The sequence below is a fragment of the Balaenoptera acutorostrata genome, chromosome 2 (assembly GCF_949987535.1).
Source record: "Balaenoptera acutorostrata chromosome 2, mBalAcu1.1, whole genome shotgun sequence".
NCBI classification, from domain to species: Eukaryota; Metazoa; Chordata; class Mammalia; order Artiodactyla; family Balaenopteridae; genus Balaenoptera; species Balaenoptera acutorostrata.
In genome coordinates this window covers 76,727,711-76,750,620 of record NC_080065.1, presented here as the reverse complement: position 1 = coordinate 76,750,620, position 22,910 = coordinate 76,727,711, and the positions used below count along the sequence as shown (strand labels likewise).

The 22,910-nt window shown below is 40.2% G+C and overlaps 1 protein-coding gene across 1 annotated transcript; it reads right to left on the bottom strand.

Annotated features, from left to right (window-relative positions):
- Positions 1 to 13,102: 13,102 nt before the first annotated feature.
- On the bottom strand, positions 13,103 to 13,821 carry LOC103001389 (ragulator complex protein LAMTOR1-like). Its single transcript, XM_057541502.1, has one exon. It carries the CDS (start codon positions 13,776 to 13,778, stop codon positions 13,293 to 13,295), a length of 486 nt encoding a protein of 161 aa, XP_057397485.1. The 5' UTR covers positions 13,779 to 13,821; the 3' UTR covers positions 13,103 to 13,292.
- Between the last annotated feature and the right edge of the window lie 9,089 nt (positions 13,822 to 22,910).

Here is a 22,910-nt window from a genome sequence, read left to right as displayed (position 1 = left end):
ATACAGGATAAACCCAAGGAGAAATATGCCGAGATACATGGTAATCAAATTGGCAAAAATTAAAGACGAAGAAAAATTATTGAAAGCAACAAGGGAAAAACGACAAATAACATACAAGGGAACTCCCATAAGGTTAACAGCTAATTTTTCAGTAGAAACTCTACAAGCCAGAAGGGAGTGGCATGACATATTTAAAGTGATGAAAGGGAAGAACCTACAACCAAGATTACTCTACCCTGAAAGGATCTCATTCATATTCCACGGAGAAATCAGAAGCTTTACAGACAAGCAAAAGCTGAAAGAACTCAGCACCACCACATTAACTCTACAACAAATGCTAAAGGAACTTCTCTAAGTGGGAAACACAAGAGAAGAAAAGGACCTACAAAAACAAACCTAAAACAATTAAGAAAATGGTAATAGGAACATACATTTCAATAATTACCTTAAACGTGAATGGATTAAAAGCTCCAACCAAAAGACACAGGCTTGCTGAACGGGTAAAAAAAAAAAGACCAATAACACCAACAAGATATATGCTGTCTACAAGAGACCCACTTCAGACCTAGGGACACATACAGACTGAAAGTGAAGGGATGGAAAAAGATATTCCATGCAAATGGAAATCAAAAAAAGCTAGAGTAGCAATACTTATATCAGATAAAATAGACTTTAAAATAAAGAATGTTACAAGAGACAAGGAAGGACACTACATAATGGTCAAGGGATCAATCCAAGAAGAAGATATAACAATTATAAATATATATGTACCCAACATAGTAGCACCTCAATACATAAGGCAACTGCTAACAGCTCTAAAAGAGGAAATCGACAGTAACACAATAATAGTGGGGGACTTTAACACCTCACTTACACCAATGGACAGATCATCCAAACAGAAAATTAATAAGGAAACACAAGCTTTAAATGACACAACAGACTAGATAGATTTAATTGATATTTATAGGACATTCCATCCCAAAACAGCAGATTACACTTTCTTCTCAAGTGTGCGCAGAACATTCTCCAGGATAGATCACATCTTGGGTCACAAATCAAGCCTCAGTCAGTATAAGAAAATTGAAATCATATCAAGCATCTCTTCTGACCACAATGCTATGAGATTAGAAATGAATTACAGGGGAAAAAACGTAAAAAACACAAACACATGGAGGCTAAACAATACGTTACTAAATAACCAAGAGATCACTGAAGAAATCAAAGAGGAAATCAAAAAATACCTAGAGACAAATGACAATGAAAACACGATGATCCAAAACCTATGAGATGCAGCAGAAGCAGTTCTAAGAGGGAAGTTTATAGCAATACAACCCTACCTCAAGAAACAACAAACATCTCAAATAAACAACCTAACCTTACACCTAAAGGAATTGGAGTAAGAAGAACAAACAAAACCCAAAGTTAGCAGAAGGAAAGAAATCATAAAAATAAGAGCAGAAATAAATGAAATAGAAACAAAGAAGACAATGGCAAATATCAATAAAACAAAAAGCTGGTTCTTTGAGAAGATAAACAAAATTGATAAACCATTAGCCAGACTCATCAAGGAAAAGAGCGAGAGGATTCAAATCAATAAAATTAGAAATGAAATGAAAAAGAAGTTACAACAAACACCACAGAAATACAAAGCATCATAAGAGACTACTACAAGCAACTCTATGCCAATAAAATGGACAACCTGGAAGAAATGGACAAATTCTTAGAAAGGTATAACCTTCCAAGACTGAACCAGGAAGAAACAGAAAATATGAACAGACCATTCACAAGCAATGAAATTGAAACTGTGATTAAAAATCTTCCAACAAACAAAAGTCCAGGACCAGATGGCTTCACAGGTGAATTCTAACAAACATTTAGAGAAGAGCTGACACCCATCCTTCTCAAACTCTTCCAAAAAATTGCAGAGGAAGGAACACTCCCGAATTCATTCTATGAGGCCACCATCATCCTGATACCAAAACCAGACAAAGATACTATAAAAAAAGAAAAATACAGACCAATATAACTGAATATAGATGCAAAAATCCACAACAAAATACTAGCAAACAGAATCCAACAACACATTAAAAGGATCATACACCATGATCAAGTGGGATTTATCGAAGGGATGCAAGGATTCTTCAATATAAGCAAATCAATCAATGTGATACACCATATTTAACAAATTGAAGATGAAAAACCATATGATCATCTCAATAGATGCAGAAAAAGCTTTTGACAAAATTCAACACCCATTTATGATAAAAACTCTCCAGAAAGTGGGCATGGAGGGAACCTACCTCAACATAATAAAGGCCATATATGACAAACCCACAGCAAACATCATTCTCAATGGTGAAAAACTGAAAGCATTTCCTCTAAGATCAGGAACAAGACAAGGATGTCCGCTCTTACCACTATTATTCAACATAGTTTTGGAAGTCCTAGCCACGGCAATCAGAGAAGAAAAAGAAATAAAAGGAATAGAAATTGGAAAAGAAGAAGTAAAACTGTCACTGTTTGCAGATGACATGATACTCTACATAGAGAATCCTAAAGATGCCACCAGACAACTACTAGAGCTAATCAATGAGTGTGGTTAAGTTGCGGGATACAAAATTAATGCACAGAAATCTCTTGCATTCCTATACACTAATGATGAAAAATCTGAAAGAGAAGTTAAGGAAACACTCCCATTTACCATTGCAACAAAAAGAATAAAATACCTAGGAATAAACCTACCTAGGGAGACAAAAGACCTGTATGCAGAAAACTATAAGACACTGATGAAAGAAATTAAAGATGATACCAACAGGTGGAGAGATATACCATGTTCTTGGATTGGAAGAATCAATATTGTGAAAATGACTGTACTACCCAAAGAAATCTACAGATTCAATGCAATCACTATCAAATTACCAATGGCATTTTTTACAGAACTAGAACAAAAAATCTTAAAATTTGTATGGAGACACAAAAGACCCCGAATAGCCAAAGCAGTCTTGAGGGGAAAAAACGGAGCTGGAGGAATCAGACTCCCTGACTTCAGACTATACTACAAAGCTACAGTAATCAAGACAATATGGTACTGGCACAAAAACAGAAACACAGATCAATGGAACAGGATAGAAAGCCCAGAGATAAACCCACGCACCTATGGTCAACTAATCTATGACAAAGGAGGCAAAGATATACAATGGAGAAAAGACAGTCTCTTCAATAAGTGGTGCTGGGATAACTGGACAGCTACATGTAAAAGAATGAAATTAGAATACTCCCTAACACCATACACAAAAATAAACTCAAAATGGATTAGAGACCTAAATCTAAGACCGGACACTATAAAACTCTTAGAGGAAAACATAGGAAGAATACTCTTTGACATAAATCACAGCAAGATCTTTTTTGATACACCTCCTAGAGTAATGGAAATAAAAACAAAAATAAACAAATGGGACCTAATGAAACTTAAAAGCTTTTGCACAGCAAAGGAAACTACAAACAAGACGAAAAGAGAACCCTCAGAATGGGAGAAAATATTTGCAAACGAATCAATGGACAAAGGATTAATCTCCAAAATATATACACAGCTCATGCAGCTCAATATTAAAAAACCAAACAACCCAATCAAAAAATGGGCAGAAGACCTAAAGAGACATTTCTCTAAAGAAGACATACAGATGGCCAAGAAGCACATGAAAAGCTGCTCAACATCACTAATTGTTAGAGAAATGCAAATCAAAACTACAATGAGGTTATCACCTCACACCAGTTAGAATGGACATCATCAGAAAATCTACAAACAACAAATGCTGGAGAGGGTGTGGAGAGAAGGGAACCCTCTTGTACTGTTGGTGGGAATGTAAATTGATACAGTCACTATGGAGAACAGTATGGAGGTTCCTTAAAAAACTAAAAATAGAATTACCATATGACCCAGCAATCCCACTACTGGGCATATACCCAGAGAAAACCATAATTCAAAAAGACACATGCACCCCAATGTTCATTGCAACACTATTTATAATAGCCAGAACATGGAAGCAACCTAAATGCCCATTGACAGATGAATGGATAAAGAAGATGTAGTACATATATACATTGGAATATTACTCAGCCATAAAAAGGAATGAACTTGAGTCATTTGTAGAGACGTGGATGGATCTAGAGACTGTCATACAGAGTGAAGTACGTCAGAAAGAGGAAAACAAATATCGTATATTAACGCATATATGTGGAACCTAGAAAAATGGTACAGATGAACCGGTTTGCAGGGCAGAAATTGAGACACAGATGTAGAGAACAAACGTATGGACACCAAGGGGGGAAAGTGGTGGGGGGGAATGAATTGGGAGATTGGGATTGACATATATACAGTAATATGTATAAAATGGATAACTAATAAGAAACTGCTGTATAAAAAAACAAATAAAATTCAAAAAAAAAGGAAAGGTCACTTTCCACCTCCATAGGTTTCCTGAGCAGAAGCTATGGGAGATTGCTCCCATGCCTTGGCTATTGTAAATAGTGCTGCAATGAACATTGGGGTGCATGTATCTTTTTGAATTATAGTTTTCACCAGATATATGCCCAGGAGTGGGATTGCTGGATCATACGGTAGATCTATTTTTAAGGAACCTCCATACTGTTCTGCATAGTGGCTGTACCAATTTACATTCCCATCAGCAGTATAGGCAACCTAAATGTCCATCAACAAATGAATGGATAAAGAAGATGTGACATATATATACACAATAGAATATTACTCAACCATGAAAAAGAATGAAAAGTGCCACTTGTAGCAACATGGATGGACTTAGAGATTATCATACTAAGTGAAGTAAGCCAGACAAAGACAAATATCATATGATACTGCTTATATGTGGAATCTAAAAAAAAAAAAAATTTTTTTACAGATAAAAATGAACTTATTTACAAAACAGAAATAGACCCACAAACATAGAAAACAAACTTATGGTTACCAAAGAGGAAAGGGAGGGGAGAGATAAATTAGAAGTTTGGGATTAATATTTCCATACTACTACATACAAAATAACCAACAAGGAACTGTATAGCACAGAGAACTATACTCAGTATTTTGTAATAACCTATAAGGGAAAAGAATCTGAAAAAGAATACATATATCTACATATATCTATATATAGATATATGTGAATCATTGTTGCTGTACACCTGAAACTAACACAACATTGTAAATCAACTATACTTCAATTAAAAAAAAAAACCACTCAAATTAAAAAAAAAAGCTGCAGGAGATAACAGAGACACAGTGGGGTGGGGATACATTCATGGGTGATGACTATGTAAATCGCATCTAGGGCTCTGTGTTTTAGGGCTCCTTCAGGCTTTTCAGAGAGCAAAGGCTGGGGTAGAATACTAGATTTGGGGCTACTTGTCGGCTTCTCAGCTATCCCAGACCTACGATCAGTTAGCCCATGAATCTAGGCTGCCGGTTTGAAAACCTCTCATTCTTGAGGTCAAAGGGTTGCTTTGATGCAGCCCTGGGAAAGTGATTAGAAATCAGTTGTCATTCACTGAATATTGCAAGGGTAGGATGCTTTTCTTCATTAATCTGAACTGAGAAATAAGACTGGACAGATTCAAACATCTGACAAAAAATGAGGTTGTTTTATTTTTGCAGGCCTCTGTGCTCCTCAGAGGAAAGGAAAAATAGATACTGAATGAACTGTGAAATGGGTATCCTAGAAATAGTCTAGAATTAGTAATATAAGAAATAGTCTAGATATATAATAGTAATAGATATATAATAGTAATATATCCGTGCCTCACTACAGCCTCATTACAGCCTGTTGCCCAAAGTATGGCCACAAAATTGGACAGGATAATTCAGCCTATCTGCAATTTTAATTCGTTGGGAAATTTAAATAATATAAAGTTAACTGATTTGATTTTCAGTTGGATTTAAGCCCACTGTTACATAATCCAGCACAGGGACAGGCAGCTGGCACAGGTCTGTGCAATCGCTCTCCAGGCAGAAATAATCATCACAATATTACCTCTCACTCACAGCAGGTGTCTCCAAGGAGCTCCAGCAGCAGAATTCAGTTTAGCAGGTAGAAATACAGCCCTTTAATGTGCTCGGCGCATTGAGAAACAATTGAAACATAACCATGATGATGGTAATCATTTTATGACATGGCTATTACATTATCTCCATTGTTGTAATGGTGTATCATTGGCTACCATTCATCGGTAGATTCGTGTGGTTCACAGTGATCTAATAAATTGCAGCAGATGGAGTTTTGAGTCTCCTTGGAGAACTGACTAATCCTACAGCCTGTGGAACTGCTCTCTTTACATTTATGTCTTGGTCTTTCTCAGAGACCGAAAATGAATATGACAGGGAAACTGACAGAAGGAAAACTAGCTGCCAGAGTGTAGAAGCTGTTCTTTTGTCTGTACTGTTCAGGAGCTGAATCTTATTCCAAACCATAGTAACTTCCTTCCCATGCCAAGCACACTCATGACTTTTGTTTGTTCACACTGGAAATTAGAACTCTGCACATTACCTAGATTAGCTAACTCAGTAAGGGAATATTTCTGGACCCTCCCACACTCCACAGGTCATTTTTCGCTTTCTGGTTGGTTCTGTCAGTCTGCTCAGACTGCCATAACAAATACCATAGACTGGTTGGCTTAAACAACATAAGTTTATTTTCTCACAGTTCTGGAGCTGAAGTCTAAGATCAGGGTGTCAGCATGACCAGGGTTCCTGGTGAGGGCCCTTGCCCTGGATTGCGGATAGCTGCCTTCCAGCTATGTCTTCACAAGGCAGAGGGACAGACACAAAGCAAGCTCTCTGGTGTCTATTCTTATAAGGCATCTAATTCCTATTCTTTTTTTTTTTTTTAATTAATTAATTTATTTATTTTTGGCTGTGTTGGGTCTTCATTTCTGTGCGAGGGCTTTCTCTAGTTGCGGCAAACGGGGGGCCACTCTTCATCGCGGTGCACGGGCCTCTCACTATCGCGGCCTCTCTTGTTGCAGAGCACAGGCTCCAGACGTGCAGGCTCAGTAATTGTGGCTCACGGGCCTAGTCGCTCCGCGGCATGTGGGATCTTCCCAGACCAGGGCTCGAACCCGTGTTCCCTGCATTAGCAGGCAGATTCTCAACCACTGCGCCACCAGGGACGCCCCTAATTCCTATTCTTAATTCTCCTAAGGGCCCTACTCTCATGACCTCATCCAAACCTAATTACCTCCCAAAGGCCAATCTCCAAATACTATCACATTGGGGGTTAGGGCTTCAACATGCTAATTTGGGGCAGGACACAACTTAGCCCAAACCACTAACATAATACATGAATAGGAGTATTCTACTAGTTTTCTTGATGGATCTTCCTCTTCCTCACTAGACCCTATAATCTATTCTGAGAGATAGATTTTTGAAAAATATAGATCGGATAACATCACTCCCCTGTTCAAAATCCTCCAATGACTTCAGTCACACTTAGAAACCATTATTCCGTGGATTACAAATTTCCATATGATTCAGACCCTCTTCCTTCTTCCAGTTTCTTGTTGTTCACCTCACTCCGGCCACACCAAGTCTCTTGCCACTCCTCAGACACACCTACTCACTTCTCCTTCAGGGACTCTGAGATTGCTGGCTCCTTGCTCTGGAGCACACTTTTCCACATCTTTGAATGGCTTGTTTTCTGTCTTCATCTTTACCTTCTTAATTGTCACCTTGAGGCACTCCTCTTTCTCTAGTTCTAACTGTATATTCTGGTTACTATGAGCACTGTGCCTTCAAAGGACATCATATACGAAACTTTGCTTTTGTTTTGTTTCTCTTTATATCCTCAGTGACTAGAACAGTGCCTGGCATATAGTAGGTACTAAGTTAGCATTTATTACAAAAACTGAAATACGATGCACATGCCAATGTCTTGCACATACATTGTCCCCCTTGACTCTTTCATAGACATCTCAAAGTGAAAGTTTCCAAATTGATTAATCTATCCCGTGAAACCTATGTCTTCTCCCATGTTCCCCTTCATATAGTGGTTCAAGCAAAATCTGGGAGTCACCTTTCATTTCTCCTTCTTCCTTGCCTCCCTACATTCAGTCAATAAGCAATCTTCTTATCCTATCTCTGAAACACATCATGACTCTGTCCTCTTTGGTCCATTTCTACCACTGCTGTCCTTAATGCCATCATCTCTGGCCTGGAGCACAGCTTCTTAACAACAGATCTTCCCACTTTCAGTCTTGGCACACCTTTCCAACTATTTTCTAAGCAGTAGCCAGAGTGATGCTGGGTATTTCATCACAGTAGTGAATGGGTATTGGATTCCGCTATGTGTTACTCTGTTGGCACTTGAAGATGAATAAACTCAACATGGGTTTTGGCTCCCCTGGAGATTAAAAATGCAGATCTGTTCATGTAACTACCCTATAAAAGTCCTTAAAGATTAGTTCTCATTGCCCTTAGAATAAAGGACAATATTCTTACCTGGCCACCAGGCCCTGTGTGGTCTGGCTCTGCTACTTCTACAGTTGCAGCTTGTAGAGCTCTCCTCCAACCACTCTGCGTTCTGACTGCAATAGCCTCACAGCCCTTTGAAACTTCCACCTGCCTCTCCCTTCAGAGTTTTCATATAGGATCTTCCCAGTCTGGGGAAAATTCATTCTTGTCCTGAGTAACTGCTGCTTCTTTTAGGCCTTGACTGAAATGTCACTCTTCAAAGATGCCTCCCGTGAAACACCTCAGCAAAACTGAGTCTCCCTGATGCATTCTCTTTACAGCACTTACATTTAATTTTATCATGGTCGGTAATTACAGATCTGTAACTGCCCAAGAGCTGCCTCTGCCGTGAGATTGTAAACTCTATGAATTCAGAAGTCATGGTCTATTACTTTTTAACATATCTCCATATCTTCAAGGGCTGAGCTGAGTACCGGGCACACAGTGGGCAATCATTAAGTATTTATTATTGTAGCCAAAATAAGGGGAACACTCTCCCTCACCCCAAAAAGTACCCAACGGGCTTTTATTTCTGGTCCCTTGAATGGCTTAAAGTAAAATCCAATAACAGGTTACTACAAAATGTACAATATGCCAAGTAACTGAGAAAAGGGAAGGGTGTTTCAACCACGGCTTTCATTGAAATGGTTTCGTTTTCTGTTCAAGAAAACTTTCCTGTAAATAGTATGAAAAAATCATGTTTTCTGGTAAGGAACTTACCTGCATTTAGTAATTAGTCATCAATTGTGCATTTGCAAAGCACACCCTTTTAGATCTATTCCTTATGACAAACTGCCAGTTTATTAAGGGAGGTGTTGGGATTTCATTATCAAAGTGAAATGTTGCTACACAAAGTGTGAGCACACATGTTCTATCCAGTGATTCAGGTCTTCTTTGCCAAAACTACTTTGCCATATTTAACATAGGGCTTTGACATAGATTTTTAAAGCCCAAAATACTATTTTGTTTTAACAACAACAATTATTATTACTACCACCACAAAAGGCCGCATGTCTAAATCCAGGTGTTTTTAATCAAAATAAAAAGATGAAGTAGCCAACCATAATAGAAGGCTATTCTGGGACCAAGTCTCAGGCAATTGGTTATAACTGATTGCATCAAGTTGAAAGTCAAAACCAAGAAGATATCTCAATCAGGGTAGGCAATCTACACAGGGCTCATGGGCTAATAATGATTTTATATACTTAAATGGTTGAAAAGCACAATAGAAAATATTTTGTGATATGTAAAAATTAGTATGAAATACAAATTTCACACAACGATGCCCATTCATTTACTTGTTACCAATGTCTTCTTTCACACTATAATGGCAGGGTTAAGTAGTTGCAATAGAAACTTTCAAATTTTTGAAATTTGAGGACTGTAATCCTCAGTAATATATTTAATTTATTTATTTATGGCTGTGTTGGGTCTTCGTTGCTGTGCGCAGGCTTTCTCTAGTTGCGGCAAGCGGGGGCTACTCTTCGTTGCGGTGCGCGGGCTTCTCATTGCGGTGGCTTCTCTTGCTGTGGAGCACAGGCTCTAGGTGTGCAGGCTTCAGTAGTTGTGGTGTGCAGGCTTCAGTAGTTGTGGCTCGTGGGCTCTAGAGTGAAGGCTCAGTAGTTGTGGTGCACGGGCTTAGTTGCTCCGCGGCATGTGGGATCTTCCAGGACCAGGGCTCGAACCCATGTCCCCTGCATTGGCAGGCGGATTCTTAACCACTGCGCCACCAGGGAAGCCCCCTCAGTAATATATTTTACACTGAGAGCTATATATTCACACAGACACACAGCTGAAAAGTTTCACAAAACAATCTTTACACTAAGAATTGAGCAGAACACAGTAGAACACATTACGTTTCACTTAAACAATATTTCTAATGTTATTTCTGATTCTGACCCACTAATGATTGCTACTCAATAGTTTGAGAAACATTAATTTATTTGTCTTATCAATCCTGGTTGCATAATAAATCACTTAGGAAGTTCTTTAAAAGCTACTAGGCCCTACTCCAGAGCAGTCAAATCAAAATCTCTGCGTACCTGGGTAATGGTCTCAAGAAAGAGCAAACAAACACCCTCTCAGGGTGATCTTATTGAGGAGCCCAAGTTGAGAACTAATCCCTTTGCTGCTCAAAGCCTGGTCTTCAGAACAGCAGCATCAGCACTTGGGAGTTTGTTAGAAATGCAGAATCTCAGACCCCAACCCAGACCTACTGAATCTACGTTACAAGATCCTCAGATAATTTACACGCACGCTAAAGTGTCAGAAGCACTCATGTAAACCCAGAAAAAGTTTGATTAAGCACTGCAGCATTAGGTTATACTCTCCTTGTTGCTGTGGAAAAGATAACTGACATATTTGCCTCTGGTTAGTATTGGATTTGGACCAGCAAGGGCAAATGTGAAATGGCAAAGAATAAGATGTATCCAGAAAGAAAAACTGTTTCACGGATGGGAGTTTCTACCTGCAGGAGGCCATCCAAGTCCAAAACAGGGGAGTCTGGGAGCTGGATTCCAAGAACATAACAAGAGTGACTTTGATGTACCAAACCGAACCAGACATCTAAACTGGATCCAAGTGTGTTCTAACCCTGCCTGCCTCTCTCCTGCTACTGCAGTGGGACACACGACACAGCTTTCTCTAATCTCAACCTCTGCACCTGGGCCAGAACCAAACTGATTTCTAGGAATCAGAGTACTGGCTCTGCTACCATCTATTTGATCAGAAACATCCATGTTTTAGAAACCAAGCTCTCTGGTGCATCCCAGTGAGATCAAAGGCAGAGTTTCTGAGTTCTCTCTGGTTGCTGAATCTGAGGCTTCCCAGGGACACAGTGAGTCACAGAGGAGCCATGGAGGGGTGAGGTCTCCAGCAACCTACACAAACTCCTTGGCAACTGGAACCTTGGACGGCAAGTTTTCCCTCTGTAATTTCCTCAGGCCTCTTCTACAGTTTAAACTATTTGTGTTCTCACAGAATTTCCAAATGCTGGTTTTACCCTCCACTGACCTGAGCGATTCTGTTTGGCGCTGTTGTTAACTTTTTAAGTGCTGGCAAGAGACAACATTCAGTTTAGATTTTTGCTTTGTTTTGTTCTGTTTTGGGTGGAGGGAGAAGACGTGAGTGGAGATACTGGATTTAGAAGCACGCATTGATAGAAATTCGATCAAGTAACAAAAGAACTAGATACGAGTATTAGAAGCCATCTTTTTTTCCTTCATAGCTCCCTTCCAAGACAAATAATATACAAACGATAAGAAAACAAACAAAAACCAGATCTAATTTAAAATGACCACATATGAACCTCTCTGGAGAAGTTTACACAACTTCCCTTGGATGTTTTTGCTCTCAGTCCCACTGGTGGGAGTGTGCAATTCCCAGGGCAGTGGTTCTCAAAGTATTGGTGCCAGGAGAATCCACTTCACCTGGGAACTTAATAGAAATGCACCATTTTGGGCATCTTCCTAGACCTGCTGAATCTGAAGCTCTGCGGCCCAGGTCCAGCCCTCCAGGTGATTGCAGGCATGCTAAAATTTGAGGACCCCTGTTCCAGGGAACAACTGAATTCACACCAACTATAATTTAAACTCGTCTCAAACACAGGTTGACCTTTTTGGAAAACAGCAACTTGCTAACGCAAACTACCTTTGGAAAAAAGTTGAATTTGTGAAACAATTCTTATTCTAAGCATAGACAGATTAAGATCAACTTTTTATGGTCACCAAAGCACTTTTCCAATCAGAGCTTAAAAAGTTGTATAAACATTGCCAAACCTTGTTAATCCTCAGAGTCACCTCATGGGTTGGTCATCTTTTGTTGAAGATTATGTACTCCGATGGACATGAATCTGTCAGAAGGAAGAGAACAAGCTGCTCTCACTTTGCAGTTGAATTTTAACTCCAGTCAATCAACTAGGTAAATTAATATCTATTTGGAAAGGATTAAAATACCTCCAAACAAAGAGGAGTTCACCAGTCAAGATTTAGTTAGCAGAAAGAAACCTGCTCCCACAACTAGTGCTTTAGAAGCCAAAAGATAAGCGAACCTGCATACAAATACAAAGACACAGGCAGTGTCCTAGATATGTTCGTCCAGTGAACCATAAAATATGGCCTAGCATGAATTTCTGAACAAAGTGAAGACAGAAAGTTGCTGCCCAATCCTTTGGGACAGCAGTATTTCCTAAAGGAGACCAAGCCCAACATCGGTATAGGCTCTAAACAGAAATATCTTTTTTTTTTTCAGACAGATACACTTCCTTTATCGAGGGTGGCAAACCAAACCAAAACAGAAAAACCCCAAACATGTAAAAACCCAGGGTGCTAGAAATACAAACTCAGTTCATTCAAATTCAAGCTCATCCAGACCCTGGTCACAAGCCCTCGTGAGGTGCATGTGAGCACCAAGTCAGGGAGAGGGGGACAGGAGTGAGGCCAAGAAAGGGTGGGCAGGGGGTCCGAAGAGGCCCCCTAGTGATCACCCTCACACCAGCACCTCCACCTTCCCAGTGACGGTGAAGACCTACCAGGCCCTGTCCCTGTGACCCCCACCCCACCCCTGGCCAGGGCTTCGAAGGCCAGTCCCAAATGGTTCTACCCTCCCTTGTTCCATCCTCACTTGCTCAGGCTCCTCGCCTCACTCTTCTCCTCCACTTTCTTCTGTGATTAGTAGCAGGTTAGGATACTGTATAAGCCACAGTGAGGCTGGGGGCCAGGGGAGGCAGGGTGGAGACGGAGTGAAGGGAGGAGAGGAAGAGCTGTCCAGGGGCCCCCTCTCTTCATGGAATCCCAAACTGCACAACCAGCTCCTCTTGTGCGTCCACGCGGATCTGAGAAAGTGCACCGTAGGCATAAGCAGCTATCCTGGAGACGTGCTGCCAGTCGGCGAAGGGGACAGGCTCGCTGGCCAGCACTCGGTGAGGCTGGCTGCTGAGGGACGGCCGCGGCGGCAGCTTCTCCCAGTGGGTCAGGCTGCTGCTCAGCACAGCCAGGCAGGTGCTGCACTGCCTCGCCCGGTCCACGCCCTCGTGCTGCTCCGTGCCCTGGGAGTCTGAAGCACACACGTCGATGATGTTGCCGGCTGTCTTGGCGAGGACGGAGGAGAGCAGCGCCTGCTCGTCGGTGCGAGCGGAAGGCAGGCTGTGATAGTTGGGCTCGGCTCCGTTGAGGGCTTTGGGGGGTGGGCTGCTAGGGTCCAGCAGCAGCTTCCGCTCCTCTCGGTCCTGGTCCCAGTCCCCGTTCCCGCTGCTGTAGCAGCGCCCCATGGCGGGGGTCGGGCCGGGCGCTCAGGCCGCGCCGAGGAGGGACGGCGTCGGTCAGGAGCCCTTCCGGTCACATGACCTGCGCCCGCCCAGAAATATCTTGAGATTACTTTCTGTGTATGAAGGGTTGCTAAACAACAACAAAGGGATAAGAGGCAAATGATTTTCCATTTAGAAAGATTTAAGAAACCAAAGTTAAATTTTGAGTAATGTTTTTTAATAAAACAACCTACAGGGTTTAGTGGAAAAGCGGGAAAAGTAAATTCCAAGTGGTGAGAATTTCTTTCTTCCTGTAATTTACATACCATGCATTCATTCATCAGTCTGTCATTTGTTCATTCCTTCCCTTGTCCTCTTCACACTTTGAGCTCTCCTTGCCTAAGGGGTTGAAAATCATCATTGGTGGTAAGTATTCTGACTTATTATTGATAACCAAAGGAACACAAAAGGTTTGGTTATTTACAAGTTGTGTGATATTGAACAAGTTATTTAAGTTCTCAAGAGCCTGTTATTTCTGCAACAAAATTATCATACTTCTTTTATATGGTTCTTATTAGACATCCCATACGTCCTACCAACAGGATTTCCTCTTAATGAAGTAAAATATTGTAGGGAAGTCCAGCAAACATTCATTTGGGTATTTAGTTTTGCTTTGCAAACAATATCAATATATCAAATATCTTTGTTTATTCTAGATATCCTTTAAATTCAAAACGTCCAAAGAGGAGTTATTCCCCCACCTAGCAAAACCTCTACTCTTCAGTAAGAACCTAAATGGTTTAGTAACTAAAACTTGATGTGGGAAATACATTTATCATTTCTGTCTTTTTCTCTCTCTCGAAAAAAAGCAGCCTGTACAACAGTATGAAAATGGTGCAGTCAGTTTGGAAAATAGTTTGGAGATACCTCAAAATTTTAAGCAGAGTTATTATATGACCAAGCATTTCTGCCCCTAGGTATATACCCAAGGGAATTGAAGACATATTCACAAAAAACTGGTACACGTATTCACAGCAGCATTATTCCCAATAATCAAAAGGTAGAAACAATCCAAATGTCTAATAACTACTGAATGGATAAGTAAAAAGTGGTATATCCATACAACGGAATTTTATTCAGCCAAAAAAGGAGTGAAGTACTGATACATGCTACTCATGGATAAACCTTGAAAACATTATGCTGAGTGAAAAAGTCAGTCACAAAAGTCCACATATTGTATGATTCCATTTATGTGAAATGTCCAGAATAAGCAAAGAGACATAAAGTAGATTAGTGGCTTCCAAGGTCTGGGGGAGTGACTGCTAATAGGTACAAGAGTTTCTTTTTGGAGTGATGAAAATGTTTTAAAATTGATTATGATCATAGCTGAACAACTCTGTGAATATACTTAAAACCACTGAATTGTACATTTTAAAAGGGTAAATGTTACATTATGAATTTTATGCTAAGGTAAATTGTATCTTTAAAAAAAGGCTAAGAAATAAAACATTGTATATGATATGACTCAAAATTTGTGGGAAAAAAAGTACATGCATGGAATAAAGATTGAAAGGAAACAAACAAACAAAAAACCTCTACTCTTTTATCAATGTTTACTAGTTTATCAGTGTCGATTAATTACTATTAATCAAGCTAATCATATCTAGTGCCCTCTTTACAACCTGACAAGTCCATGGAACATCACAATCCTACTATTTCTCCCTTTGTAACATTTCCCTTACTGCCAACCCCTTCCATTTGCCTCATCCTCTTGTGTCTGGACTATTGCAATAGTCAGTTACATCATTTTCCTGCTTTCAGTATCTTTTTCTAGTCAATCTAGTCTTGATAGTATAGTGGATGATCAAACAACCTTCAGCACTACTTGCAGAGGTTTGACACACCTCCACCTTTTTATAGTTACATGAACTTGGACAAGTTATTTCAATACAAATAGATCCTATTTTTTCACCTGGAAAATGGGTATTATAAAAGTATCTACTTTACATATATTGTTTTGAAAATTCAGTGATATAATCAATATAATATACTTATTGTGCTCAGTTCAGAGCAAGCACTATGTAAATGTTATTTTATTCATTGCCCAATCTTTCTAAAGCATTTTATCATGTTATTGCTTGCTCAAAAAAATCCAGAATAGCTTCCCAATACCAACAAGTTAGATTCTAGAATGTTCATAAATAACTGATAATTTTATTGGAAAACAGGTATTCCAGAAATCCCTTAGAGTAGTGCCCTTACCTTAAGCAACTATGTCAACTAATGCAAAAATGGAAACTAATATTTGGATGCTAATACAGGGGAGAAAAATAGGTAAATTAAAAACACCTCATAATGCAACCTGGAGGACCCATGTGCTAGGAATCCTCTCCATTTCTTGCAGGTACCATGTCATTTTTGTCCCTAACTAGCCATTGCTTAAACCTCTGAATTTACCAGTTCTAACCCCCACTGCTTTCACACCCTCTGTCACAACTCTGTGATTGTTTTTTGGTACTCTACCTAGTTCCAAAGAATTTGAGAAAGCTTACAAAAATGTGTACAGCAGGAGAAAAAATACATAACACACTGTTAAATAAAATTAAATTGGAAATGTTGCCAAATGAGCCCTCTTAAAATCTAGGATGTTCAAACTGATTTTCCCTGTGTGTTTGTCTGACCTAGGCCCAATAGAATGTATGTATCTGTCTCTATATTTCTGCATCTACATCTATATATAAATTAGGCAGGCAAGTGACCCATGGGGCGGGGGCTGGAGAATTAGTTTATAACATTTGATGACCAATAAATTGCTGATATACTCAGGTACTCAAAGTTCCTCCCAAAGGTGAGTCCATTGCTCTACTAAAAATTGGAGCATTTTAGGGAAAAACTGACACTTTACTTCCAAAATAAACTTTGAATTTGTTCAAAATAAAACTAAAAGTCTTTGAATAAATGTTGAAATCAGGGGAAGGACTGCAGGTATTTTAAAATAATCTTCTGAAGGGTTCACAGAAATATATGTGGGAAACCTACAGCTCAGTTTCACAGAAGTCAATTATACGATGAACAGGTTAGCTGAGACTTAGAATGTAGGATTATTTTTCAAGAAATTAGAACAAATCCACTTCTCAGTATAAAAAAGAAAGTGAAGATCCTTGCCACACTCTACTGTAATAAAAATATTATGAGAAACAGAGAAAAACTGTTTTAAATATTCACTGATGGGTGGGTTGACCACATGTCCTATTTTGCCTGGGACAGTCCAGGTTTATATCTGTTGTCCTGGTGTGATTGTTATTAGTGGTCCCTCTTGATCTTAAGTGTCTTGCTTTAAATGATAAATTTTATATTCACTCTATAAAAGTAAATATGTTTTATATATATTACTTTTATTATTACACATTTTATATGTTGACTGATTAAAATGCTTATTTGCCCGATTAGCAGAGCTCTAACTGAAACTACCTGCTTGGGCTGGAAACAAATCAGTTTACCTTTCTAAATGGGTGTTGCTTCTAGGAGCTGTGAGGGCTTCCCAAGTTTGTATTATATATAATGATAAAAGTTCTGTGTGCATCTGGAAATTCCAGAGCCTGGTAGGAATTACCGTTTGGTTCTTTCCATTGATAAAACACCTCTGGGAAGGGCTGGGACTGCTGGCAGGAGTGCAGGGCTGCTGGGAACAGGAAGCGAAACAAAAATCCCCTTGAGGTAGGGATTAAGGGGAGTGTATTAATCTCATGCCAGTGCCCTTCACAGATCCTAGAGACATCAATATATTGAAAGGTCACAAGCTGACTGTGAAGATTAATTAAACCCTTAGGTTCATTCTCTAAATCCAGTTTCTCAATTTTCCATAAAAATAAGTCTTTCCAAGTCTTTGTAACTTTAAGATCTCTCCTGTTCATGAGCTGTGTAGAAAATCAGTGGAGGGGCTTCCCTCGTGGTGCAGTGGTTAAGAATCCACTTGCCAGTGCAGGGTACATGGATTTGATCCCGGGTCCGGGAAGATCCCGCATGCTGTGGAGCTACTAAGCCCGCGAGCCACAACTACTGAGCCTGTGTGCCACAACTACTGAAGCCCGTGCACCACAACTACTGAAGCCCACAAGCCTAGAGCCCGTGCTCCTCAACATGAGAAGCCACTGCAGTGAGAAGCCCGTGCACTGCCACAAAGAGCAGTCTCCGCTCGCCGCAACTAGAGAAAACACATGTGCAGCAACGAAGACCCAATGCAGCCAAAAATAAAATAAATTTATTAAAAAAAAAAATCAGTGGAGACTTCTGGGAGGCTGTAGGGAGAGGTCTCACACACAGCCAGTGGATTGAATATTTCAATGGACTACTGCTGACTTGCATATATGCAGGAATTACCCATAGCTCCTTACATAGATGTCTCCAGAGATAGTTCTAGTTTGTGCCACCAAGTCCTTTCTGTGTTTCATGAAACTGCATCAGAAAACTATAAAAATGGATAATAAAGACAGGATTTTTTTTTTTAATCAAAGTCTCAAGCTATTTTAGGGGAATAACATCCTCACTTTAATCTCAAACTTCACATACACATTCATGAATAAAATATGTAAGTGATGATATGACATGCGAGACCATTCTTTGTAAAGAGGTTATACAAATGTAAGACGTTATTATGGTTAAAATTTCACATATCTGAGTCCTCCAGATTCCTTGGGGTGCATGGCCCCCAGCGTCGAGAGCTGAATTGCAGCTACACCAGTTGAGGTGATGTTTACCCTCCTGCTCTCTGAGTAAGTGGGTGGCAGGTGGGGCAAGTGTTGTAAGGCTCCTGTGCTCACTTCTCCCTCCTTAGCAAACTTATTTTGGCTGTCAGGTGAGCGAGTCAACTCCTTCTCAAGACAGCAACGAGGGGAGGGCTTGGGTCAGGAGAAAATCCTTGCACTGATGACCTGGCTTCTTCCCCCTCTTTGCACAGCAATTTCACCTCAACTCGGGTTGTACTTATCTTTTTTTATGTGAGTTCAACATTTATGCTTCTAAAATTGAACTTCTTGCTCCTGAAGCCCAGAGAGTCAAGTGGCAGGGAAAAGAAGAATCAAGGAAAAAAGACAAAAACAAAAGCAAATATTAGGGTGGAACAGAAAGAAAGCTAGAAGAGGACAGAGAGGAAAAGATTGAGGTGGAAATTACTATTGGGTAAAGATCTCAATTGTTCTAGGTTTCAGTTTCCTCTTCTCTAACACAGGAATGATCGAGTAAATAGCTTTTAGAAAAGTTAGGAGGATTCTGTAAGAGGAAGTATAGAAAAAAACATGAAGCAGTGCCTGGTATATTACTAGTAATCAGTAATTATTATATTATGTTATTATAACAAGGCAATTGAAACAAGGAATAATTTTTAAATATCAGATGTGTATCAATCTGTCTTTAGCCAAAGATAGATCCTTGTTTAAAAAAAAGAAACAAACCGGGACTTCTCTCGTGGTCCAGTGGTAAAGAATCCACCTTCCAATGCAGGGAACGCGGGTGCGATCCCTGGTCAGGGAACTAAGATCCCACATGCTGCAGGGCAACTAAGCCCGCGCGCCACAACTACTGAGCTTGCACGCCTCAACTAGAGTCTGCATGCCGCAAACTACAAAGCCCACGCACCCTGGAGCCCATGCCACAACTAGAGAAGAGAAAACCCACACGCCACAAATAGAAGCCCGCACACCACAACAAAGAGCCTGCGTGCTGCAACTAAGACCTGACACAGCCAAAAATAAATAAATAATAAATAGAAAGAAAGAAAGAAAGAAAGGAACCATAATCCCTACTGTTGCTGAAATGTGTGGTATAGATGATCTGACCCTTGCCTTCTGGCCACGATTCTTGGTGCCCCAAACCCAAATATACAGTGAGTATGTACAGATTTTCTTCCTCTGGATCCCAGTTATGAACCTATGATTCTTGTGTGTGTGGCCATAGGTCTCTTACCACCCTTGGTTTACTTTTCAATAAAAATGACATGATTCATCAAATAACTGAGGGCCTTTTGCAATGGAAATAATTAGAAAGTAGCCAGAGATGCCTCATGGGTTACGTCTGATCTCACTGAAGAGTCACACCCTGAGTCCTAAGGGTGCTGGGGGCCAGGCCTGAACAGCTGCCACCTGCGTTCTGGATTCAGCTGGTTTGATTTTGGAGGGTGTAAGAGGCCATAGAAAAAAGATAGATCATAAAAGGATTTAAGAAATCCTTTTCAATTATAGGTGTGCTATTTTCAAAATAACCCTGCTTTCAGTGAGCTCAGCTCCACCCAGATGAGAAGTCTGTAGCCAGCAAAAGAGAAATGACTTTGTCAAAGCTCTGGATATAGAAACATGGAAGAAGGAAGCTGATGCCTCTATCTTTACCCTCGGGTGCCGTGTTTATATAAAGCAGGCAATTATCTAGTTACACGTTGAGCCAGCAAACTCCAAGAAAAATATCTAAGGCATACCAAGTCCTCCCTTATGATGAATCTCTGAGGGGTCCTCTCTGGTCTCTTGAATTCCTGTTCCTACCCCAGCTGAAGGAAATTCCGTGCCTCATTTAGTTATAATCTTAGTTACAATCTAGCTATAGAAGCAGATACAAGTGGTATCCAAGGCATTCTGTCAAAGAAAAGAGTTAGCAATTGGGAATGTGTTTTTCACATATCCAAATAGCTAAAGACACACCATATGCCAGGGAATGGAGAAATACCTATTATCTTTTCCTGTACTGTCTCTTGGACCTCCTTGGGTCCTATATGCATCCATCTTGTATAGGTCTTGTGTGAGGGACCTGCTATAACGTCAGAAGACCATTATGGAAGAGAATAAATCATGGAAAATTGGAGCTGAAAAAGACATCCAGAATTACTATTGGGCTCAGTGGTTCTTGTTGCTAGCTGTATATTAGAATCACCGGAGAAATTATATAAAACTGCCAATACCAAGTCCTTACTCTAAGAGATTCTGATTTAATTGTTCTGGGTTAGAGTCTGGGCTCAATTATGGTTTTAAAAGGAAAGGATAAATGTATTAATAAATGCATAAGTGATCAATATATTTGATTAAATAACACACATGTAAATTAAACACTTTTCTAGAAAGTTGAAACAAGAGCAGGTATTTTGAGCTCTGATCTTGGTTTACTCCTTTTGGTGTTCTGAGCACCCAGTTTACAATGGGCGTGAGGGGTTGCCCCATACCACCACCAGTTCCCTGGGGATATGAGCTGGGTGTCCTACAAATCAATTCAAATTTGACACTTTATCTACCAGGAGAGAGTATCAGATTCCAGAGGTTAAGGGTTCAGTCCCACAAGACTGTTTCCACACCCCAACCCCTGGACTCCGTTTCAGATGCCATAGCAAAGCCAGGTTGTCACCTGTAGTTCAGACCAACCGGCTACAGACTGGAGGTTCCAATGACCCCCTCCTTCTTGGGTAAAATTAATTTGCTAGAGTGGCTCATAGAACTCAGAGAAACATTTTACTTACTGGATCACAGGTTTACTATAAAAGGATATAACTCAGGAACAGCCAGATGGAGAGACTCACAGGGCAAAGTATGGGAAAGGGAGCAGAGCTTCCATACTCTTTCCAGGAGTACAATTCTCCCTGAATCTCCCTGTGTTCGCCAACCCAGAAGCTCTTCCAATCTTCTCCTTTTGGGTTTTTAAAGGAGGCTTAATTACAAGGCAAGACTAAGTTATTGGCCATTAGTGATTGACTCAACCTGGAGGCCCTCTTCCTTCCCTGTTCTCATCCTTAGGATAAGGGGGGAGTTGTCACCTCATTAACATAACATTGCTCTCATCACTAAAGGAACTCTGTGCCAGAAATGGGATGAAGACAAAATACATATTTCTTATTATAAATCACAATATCACGGTCTTCTACCTCACTTTGCTGAACTGTACAATGCAATCAATCAGAAAACGAAAAGTTGAGTACTGGCTCAAAGGTGAACTCTGAAGATGTCATTAGAAAATCAATGGCAGCTTTAAAAACATGTCCACAAATTCTTTGATAGTCCTTCCTTTATGAGGTGGAGCCTAATTTCCCTCCCCTTGAGGATGGATTTAATAACTTGCTTCTAACCAACAAGAATAAAGCAGAAGTTGTGGTGTGTGACTTTGGAGACTAAGTCATAAAAAGGCCCGGTGGTGCTCTCCCCTCTCCTTCTCATGAGTGCACATCACTGGCTCTAGGGAGAACAGCTGAAATTCGTCAGGACACACAGGCAGCCCTGCGAAGCCCACGCGGTGATGAACAGAGGCTTCTGCCAACAGCAATCTGAGCGAGCCATTTTGGAAGTGGATCCTCTAGTTCTGGTCAGCCCATCAGATGACTGCCACGAGGTTGCAGCTCTGGCTGACAGCTTGACTGCAACCTCTTGAGATCTCTTGAACCAGAAGCTCCTAGCTAAGCTGCTCCCAGATTCCTGACAGTCAGAAATTGGGTGAGAGAATAAATAAGTGTTGTTTCAAGATGCTAAGTTTCTGTGTAATTTGTTATGCTCCAATACATAACTAATACAGTAATACATGACCCCTGGCCTCCACAAGTTTGCAATGTAGTTGGAGAAGTAGGTTACAGCACAAAAAACATAACAAAATATGAAAGCCTTTAACTGTTCTGTCATATGAAGAGGACTGCTGTACAGTAGAACCAGAAGATGATATACACATCACAGTCTTTGTGAATTGAGTGCCCTAAAGCTAAACAATTCAGAGCCTGTGCGGCAACACAAAATAGTGGATCAGATAGAGATAGAGACAGAGACAGAGACAGACAGATGGATAGGTAGATGGATGAGCCATTCCTTGGGAATCTTCCTCGTGGTTGTGAGTTGTCTGAGGCCAATGATGCAACTAGTACATTAACCTGGCTCTTTAAGTAGCTCATTGAGATTGTGTGTAATATGCTACTAAAGCTGACAGCTAATCAGCCAGATTACTACATAATTTTAGTTAAGGTGGTTGATTCATCATTGTGCAAGCTTACTTTTCCAGGCTTTAATGCTAACATTGTTCTTGCCCTTGTTTATTACTGTATATTGTGTTTTTCTTGAACTGTACCAGCAGTGCACCTTTAACCCCCATTTGTATGAAACGACCCAGCCCCTGCTAAAGTTGATTGAATCAGAGGTTGAAACCCTG

What these genes read in the sequence shown, in the direction of transcription:
- LOC103001389 (XM_057541502.1), bottom strand. Translation starts at nt 13,778, where the DNA reads ATGGGGCGCTGCTACAGCAGCGGGAACGGGGACTGGGACCAGGACCGA.